The sequence below is a fragment of the Microchirus variegatus genome, assembly GCF_963457635.1.
Source record: "Microchirus variegatus genome assembly, chromosome: 20".
Classification (NCBI taxonomy): Eukaryota; Metazoa; Chordata; class Actinopteri; order Pleuronectiformes; family Soleidae; genus Microchirus; species Microchirus variegatus.
In genome coordinates, this window is record NC_139821.1 from 2,718,769 (window position 1) to 2,726,160 (window position 7,392).

At 38.4% G+C, this 7,392-nt stretch overlaps 2 protein-coding genes across 2 annotated transcripts; one reads left to right on the forward strand and one right to left on the reverse strand.

Annotated features, from left to right (window-relative positions):
- Positions 1 to 226: 226 nt before the first annotated feature.
- Positions 227 to 2,380, forward strand: LOC310941898 (uncharacterized protein). Its single transcript, XM_083907146.1, has 3 exons — positions 227 to 642; positions 1,365 to 1,475; positions 1,999 to 2,380. Exons 1-3 carry the CDS (start codon positions 240 to 242, stop codon positions 2,271 to 2,273), a joined length of 789 nt encoding a protein of 262 aa, XP_083763272.1. The 5' UTR covers positions 227 to 239; the 3' UTR covers positions 2,274 to 2,380.
- Positions 2,381 to 3,573: 1,193 nt separating this feature from the next.
- Positions 3,574 to 5,570, reverse strand: ndufa12 (NADH:ubiquinone oxidoreductase subunit A12). Its single transcript, XM_083906599.1, has 4 exons — positions 5,451 to 5,570; positions 4,739 to 4,824; positions 3,948 to 4,035; positions 3,574 to 3,845 (listed from the first exon to the last, which is right to left on the reverse strand). Exons 1-4 carry the CDS (start codon positions 5,537 to 5,539, stop codon positions 3,665 to 3,667), a joined length of 444 nt encoding a protein of 147 aa, XP_083762725.1. The 5' UTR covers positions 5,540 to 5,570; the 3' UTR covers positions 3,574 to 3,664.
- Positions 5,571 to 7,392: the final 1,822 nt, after the last annotated feature.

The following is a 7,392-nucleotide window of genomic DNA, read 5'->3' on the forward strand; positions in this document are numbered from 1 at the left end:
CAAAATTTGACCAAAAAAAGTCATAGTATAGTATGTCGTCCGTTTTTACTCAGCACGGTTTAGGGGGCGTTTCCAAGCGAGCTGAGTAGGTACTATGCGCTGATTGGTCAAAACCGCCGGCCACTGATTGGCCAGAAGTGTCGTCACTGGATACGTCATGAGCGCGACATACGACACAGGAAGAAGAAGTAGAAATTCACCATTTTCAAACAAAACTTGCAGCAAACGAAGACGGCGACATGGAAACTCTGCGTAAAATCGTTCCGTGGTCCAACGACGAGATCCAGACGTTCTTGTCTTTAGTCGGAAACGACAAAATACAGAGAGAGCTGTACGAAGCCGCCCGGAACGCGAATGTCTACCGGGAGCTCGCGGAGTCGATGTCCGCTCGCGGTTTCCACCGCACACTCCAACAGTGTCGGGATAAGTTGAAGAAACTCAAGAGCTATTATCGGTCCATGAAAGACCACAATGGAAGGAATGGAGCGAACCGCAAGAGCTGGAGGTGGTTCGACCATATGGACGGTATATACGGCGAGGACCGGCCACTAAAGCGATGGAGAGTGGGTTTCCTCGACTCGGCCGCACCGTTGACATCGCAGGCGAAGGTGAAGGATTGGTTGGAGAAGAAGATTGAGGATGGTAAGTGTGTGTTTTTCAACCCGAGAGCAACGTTTAACCACTGCGGAGAATAAACTCACTTAAAGGAGACTTTTTAATTGGGACATAGTGTTTTGCAGACCCAGTGAGACACACATTTAGCCGGTAAGCTAGCTAGCTAGTCGGCTACATGTGTCCGTCTGTTTACACGATAGCTAGCTAGTTGGCAACAGTGTTTCAGGCTGGTGGCGTTTAAACACTGCTGAGAATAAAGTCACTTCAACAATACATTTTAATGTAATAATAAGTAATATAATGTGTGCACTGTATACCCAATGAGACACACATTTAGCCGGAAAGTTAGCTAGTAGGCTACCCTCCGTCCGTTTGTTTACACGATACGACGTAGCCGGTTAGCTAGTTAGCGATGTCCGCTACTACGTGCTCAGCCGACAACAAAACATGACGTAAACGTGTAAAATAAACCAGGTTTGTACATATCATGAATTAGACTTATCGCCGTAAGTAACATCACGTCTACAGACCCAGCGAGACACATATTTAGTTGGCAAACTAGCTAGCTAGCTAGGCTACCTGTGACCGTTTGTTTACACGAGACAACGTAGCTGGCTAGCTAGTTAGCAAAACAAAACATGACGTAAACGAAACCAGAATTGTACACGTCGTGGCTTTTAGTACCGTGTAACATGTTGTTTTACGTGTAATAATTACAGCGTATGTTTTGTACACTTCTTTCGTTCAAGAATCCCATTCCATTTTCGAAGAGGGTTCGTACGTCAGCGACGGCGCCCCAGCAGAGTCGTTAGCTGCACCGTCGCCGGTGCCACCGACTTCGCCAAAGCGACGTGCAACTGGTAAGAAATAATAATAATAAACATGATTTACAACAGTTTGCCCTTTGCGGCAACTGTGTTTCCGGTACGTGTACCTTCCTTTCATTCGTTTTTCAAAATAAAATAAAACAAAAAACGAACCCCAGAGCGGGGGGGACTTGTGGTGGTTGTTGTCCCCGGCCCTGGAGTCACAGAACGGGGGCAACTACCACCATCTCCCGCCTCACACCCTGGAGCTCCACACAGGGGACACTCGCCACCACCAGTCCGCCTCCCTGGAAGTCCAGAGCGGATACAACAAGCATAACAAGCACCCCCCACCCAGAGCTCCACGTTTATACTTTTTACACATTTAACACACTAGGTTAATATTAATTGTTTTCATGATTCCATTTCATTCATTTTCACAAAGCTCTGCCCCCCGTGGAGCTCCAGAGCAGGGACAACCACCAGTCCCCACCGCCCTGGAACCCCAGATTTATAGGACCATTTCCTTAACGGTTTGATTAATAACCCATTTCTACATCTCTATATTGTTATCTAGGTAAGAGAAAAAGAAGAAGCACAGAGCAGGACCTCATAGACGACCACACAGAGCTTTGGGCGGAATATGCTCGGCAGCAGGAGCTAGACCGGGATCAGCGTTTACGCCACATCCAGCTGATGTTGGACGACGCTCGGAAAACACGGGAGCAGGACGCTGTCCTGAGGAGGGAGGAGAACGCCGCGCTCATCGCAGCGCTGGGGCAGCTCGTCCAGGCGAGCGCTCAGAAGCAGCAGAGTGTCTGCTGGTTGAGAGAAACAAAAGCAATAGTTTAATTGACATCTATATCGCCTCCCTGTGGTCAAAGGGTGGAACAGGTGGTGGCCAGAACTGACCCTGACCCTTATGCTGGATTAAAATCCTTCAATATTTAACTCTCATAAATGCCTTTTTTCCCTCAACAGCAGGTTTATTAACAGTTTTTTTTGAAGACACACTTGAACATGTGTATAATCTTGTATTATCTACAGAAATAAAGAAACTATTATATTGTTAAATACAAAATAAAAGAGTCTGATCTTACCTTTTTTGTATCCTGATAACTTCTGCTGGATTCTGGCACCGAGTCTTCACAAGTGTGAGTGTGTGTGTGTGAATAAACACACACTCTTTGTTAGTGCTGGAGAATCTTAACACACATCGGTGAAACGCTGCCTCAGCTCAGTTTTAATCCCACATGGATTATAACACGATGACGCTGAGCTGCTCTCACACACTGTATCACACACTGTATGACTATAATGGGAAGATTTTTGTCAAATAAATTTACTTTATGGCCCAAGTTTTGACAAAAAATACACATTTTAACTTCTTAGATGCCAGGAAAACTTAAAAATAAAACAAAAATACACATTTAAACTTAAATGTTGTAATTACAGTCATTTTTCTACTGTTGACAAACATTTTTAACATTTGCCTGCCAATATCGCTCTATATTATTCCTATATGTTTATTTTTTAACTTTCCATTTACCAGAACATAATAGAAACACAAATTATTAATTATAATGCAAAATATATTAATATTTTAGTGAAGTATTGAACACAGCAAAATTTGTTTCTGATTTGCATGGTGTTTTTAACCTACTGTATATTAAAAAAAATAAAGTATTTATCTCTTGAAATGCAGTTCCACATTTAGCCATTTAGAAGTTTTCAAATGTTTAAATCGTCACACTGAGCATCGCAGTGTCACAAATAAATCTCCTGCATTTATTTTAAGGGCTTTTTAGGTCATGTTATGTGAAAATTTACTTTACACAGTGTATTAAATTTGCTGTAAACAGAATAACATAAATAGCACTTATATCCACATAGTTGTCGTCCAAAAAAGTCCTAAAACACCACTCGTACCAAATTATTTGCTATTAAAAAGTCATAAATCTGATTTTTTTGCCCAAATATTTGCACTCAATGCACTCAAAACAGTGTTTTACATATATCCTGCATTTATTTTTAGGTATTTTTTGGACATAATATGTTAAAAAGAAGACGCTTAATATTTACTGATTCTGAAGCTTTGAGGAGATAAAATGACAGAAAACCTGACAGTGACGAGATAAATCTCAGTGTGTGGAGGCTTTTATTGTGGACAGTAAAAGGTATAATTTACAGATAATTTGTGTGTTGACGTGTGTGTGTGTGTGTGTGTGCAGTGTGTGGGCTTCTCACGGAGCTCCAGCTTTGGGTGGAACCCACTCGTGGATCTTCTTGCTGGTGGTGGGGTAAGGAACGTACTGCTGTGCGCTGCCGCTGGTGTTGAACTGATGAACCTCGGCCAGGAACTTCTTCTGCTCCAGAGGGTGAGTGGTGGGCGGCTCGTCGCCGATGCAGTGGAGCCAACGGTGCCTGAAAAAACAAAACAAACAAACAAACAAACAAACACGCTGCCTCGTCATTTATTTATCTATATGAATAAAAGACAGAAATAAAATAACAAACGGGTCGTACCATTCAGCGGGAACCATGCTGCCGTCCACCTCCCAATACGTGTTCTTCCCGTTCATCTCAGAGGTGTAAATCACCCAGCGGTGACGCCCTGCAACACAAATACACACTCTGTCCTGTCAGTTATTTAGATTTGTTGTTATAAATAATTCAATATTGGGTTGTGTCTGTGTGTGTGGGCAGGCAGTGGCTCATCAGCAAAAAAAAATTTTTTTTATCTCGAAATGACTTGAAATTCACCATCATAATAGTCAGCATCACTCTGAACAAGGATCAGTTGAAAATATTTGAAAACCTCTTATGGAATAATTTTAATGAATTTTTGAAAATCGGGAAATTATCCATTTGCCATGATGCAAAAAAAAAAGTATCTCGTAATGACTTGAAATTCACCATCATATTAGTTGGCAACGCCCTGAACAAGGATCCGTTGAAAATATTTGCAAATCTCTTAAGAGATAATTTAAATACATTTTTAAAAATCGGGAAATTATCCATTTGCCCTGATGCAAATTTTTTTTTTATCTCGGAATGACTTGAAATTCACCATCATAATAGTCGGCATCGCCCTGAACAAGGATGTGTTGAAAATATTTGCAAATCTCTTAAGGAATTTTTTAAATTCATGAAATGACGTGCTGATAAAGGCCCCTCTCCTTCAATATTTACAAAAAAAGTAAGAAAACACCACTTCTATGTTCATATTTGATGAAGAAAGATGCAATAAACGGCTTTTTTTGTTGAATAACAACATGTAATAAAACAGCACTCATATATGAGTGATTTCTACTCACCAAAGAAGCAGTTCTTCTTGTCTTCATAGTATTTGTTCCCGTATTTATCGACACCGATCAGAGTTCCAACCTTCACCTCATTCACTCTGTCCCCAACAAAAACATCATAGTAGTGACATTTCTAACAACAATCATCATAATTTATTCATCATCTTGGAAGCTGATCATTCTGTTCTCACGCAGAAAATAACGATATCAACGTTTACACTCAGTGAAGCAGGTGTGCATTCAAATGTCATCTCAATCTCATAAATAGTGAAATATGTCTAAAATAAAGAGTGTTTGTATCATCTCTGCTGTGCCGAATTATTCCACACATTCCTAACTTCATTTTAAATAATCCCGCTAATAACTTGTAATAAGTTTAAAGTCGCGAGCTCGTCAAATGTTTATAAAATCAGGGAATTTTGAATAGGATCAGGTTTGACATTTCATAAATCAACTTTAAAACCGCTATAAAGGTAAAAGCTTCACATTATTAATTACACATGTATTAAATATACTTTTAAATGATTGTAAAACATTTTTAAAAGATTGTAAAAGTGTAAATAAAAGACTTAATGGAGGCTTTGAGTACAAGGTTAGCTGTCAACATGCTAGCATGTTAGCTCCGCGGAGGAAAAGAAGAAACCCCGTGTCACGCTTCGATTTTTAATCTAAACAAAACTTCTTTTGTCGTTTTAAAAGAGCAGATAAATGTGTGTAAATTTACCGGAATAAGTGCCACATAAAACCACGGAGTCCACCGTGACCTCCTAGCTGTCCCAAAGCCCTTCGGACTACGTTAACATACTCCGCCATCTTGAGACGGAAGACTTACGGAGACGGACTGTGTGCGGTTTTATAAACAGGTCCGGAAAGAGAAGAAAAAAGCAGTTCCGGTTTCAAAAAACCGTAAAGAGGAGCTATTTTATTATTTATGTGCAATTACATAAATAAATCAAGTTCTTACGCCTCGTAAACTGCCCTATAATATAACTCTAATGCTACGCGTACATATTTATGTTATATAGCTGCATAATTGTACTTGTTTAGTACAATTAGCACAGTTTGTGTACATTTTTATGATTATTTATTCTTTTTATTCTTGGGTACAGTTTTCTTTATATTCAAATCTACTTTTGTACTACTAATAATAACATAATTAATTGTCTGTAAATAGTAATTATCAAAAAGGTTAAAAAAAAAGCTAGTAGCAAGTAGTTAACAATAACAACTGCTAGTCATTCGGTATATTATATAAAAATGTATTATCACTATATTCAAAACGGCAAATCAGGTGCATCTTTATTCACAATTTAATGTTTAAAAACACACATTTCATGTCATTTTTTAATGTTTAAATGTGTATTTTTAATTAGATATTTGTCAGTCCGTAAATAAATAACCATTAAATAAAGAAAAGCTTGGAATTAGCCATTTAATTCGGCCAAAGAAGCAGAAAAGGGAACATTTTAGATTCAAGAAGTCGGTGCTCGAGCCCCAAGAGTCATGACTTCATAAAAGTGATGTGTAGACTTTTAAGTGCAGGATTTGTGCGTTTGTTTTGGCATTAAAGTGAAATGAAAGAAGGTAAATTAGAAGTATTGAGCTCAGCAGACGCTAACAGCTTCATCTGAAAAGTCCGGAGTGAGCCATAAAAGTGTTTTATCTCTTGAGTTTAATCTGTAGCTCAAACACAGACCCAGACTTGAACCCCGAGAACCTGATCCTCCCACGTTCATCCGTCCACACTCGACAATAAACCCCCGACGACAAAGAACAGAGCAGGACGTTAACACACATATGAACACACACGTAAAATTAAACATATATATTTTATTAAAAACTGTTGCCTGACAGTTTAGGGAAACATAACGTTTAACTGTACAATCAGCCCAAAAAAACAGCTCTAACGACGTCATTTCTTCATCTAAAAAAGCAGGATTTTTGTCGTTTTAAGAGACAAAAACAACTTTTTTTTTTTTTTGCCTCGAAACGACTACAATTACACGATAACCTTGTACAAAAGTGAGTAGTCGGTGGATTTTGTTGTAAAAACAGAGCGCCTATATTATCGCTATTCATCTCATAAAGGCACAAAAAAGTGTTTTCTATCTTTTTCAGCATTTCCTTAGAAATAGAGTTCACGTTTTCTTCTTCTTCTATTTTATTTCAAACAAAAACCCTGACTCCCCAAAACATAAGCTGCAGCCTGTGCTTAACAATAAATCTTCCTATTTTATTTCATCTTTTTATAAATATTACCTCTTGGTTTTCATATAAAAAAGGTCAATGTTGCTATTTTTTTTTTTTTTACCCATTAACCAAAAATAAACTTAAACTTTCTGTAAAAAAAAAAATCTACAAAATTGATGATACTTCCAGTTTTTTTTCTTCCAGGATGTTGTTATTGCTTTCTTTTTTTTTTTAAATAATCCCATGATGTACACGTGTGATGTTTTAAATCTAAAAACATATTAAAGTTAAATCTCTAAACCAGAGAGATCCACCTAAAAAAATAACAAGCAGAATATGTGATTTTCACAGTAAAAGCTCACCTTTCTTACACTTTACATCCCAAGATTCGTCTTATTTTGAAGATTCCGTAACAATATTGTGTCGTTAAAAGGATAGTTCGGGTCTTTTAAAGCGTCAAATCTCGACTATGTTGC

What these genes read in the sequence shown, in the direction of transcription:
- LOC310941898 (XM_083907146.1), top strand. Translation starts at nt 240, where the DNA reads ATGGAAACTCTGCGTAAAATCGTTCCGTGGTCCAACGACGAGATCCAG. An exon ending in GGAGAAGAAGATTGAGGATG is followed by an intron (nt 643 to 1,364) that starts GTAAGTGTGTGT and finishes CTTTCGTTCAAG; the next exon opens with AATCCCATTCCATTTTCGAA. An exon ending in GCCAAAGCGACGTGCAACTG is followed by an intron (nt 1,476 to 1,998) that starts GTAAGAAATAAT and finishes ATTGTTATCTAG; the next exon opens with GTAAGAGAAAAAGAAGAAGC.
- ndufa12 (XM_083906599.1), bottom strand. Translation starts at nt 5,539, where the DNA reads ATGGCGGAGTATGTTAACGTAGTCCGAAGGGCTTTGGGACAGCTAGGA. An exon ending in TTTATGTGGCACTTATTCCG is followed by an intron (nt 4,825 to 5,450) that starts GTAAATTTACAC and finishes TGTTGGGGACAG; the next exon opens with AGTGAATGAGGTGAAGGTTG. An exon ending in AGCATGGTTCCCGCTGAATG is followed by an intron (nt 3,846 to 3,947) that starts GTACGACCCGTT and finishes TTGTTTTTTCAG; the next exon opens with GCACCGTTGGCTCCACTGCA.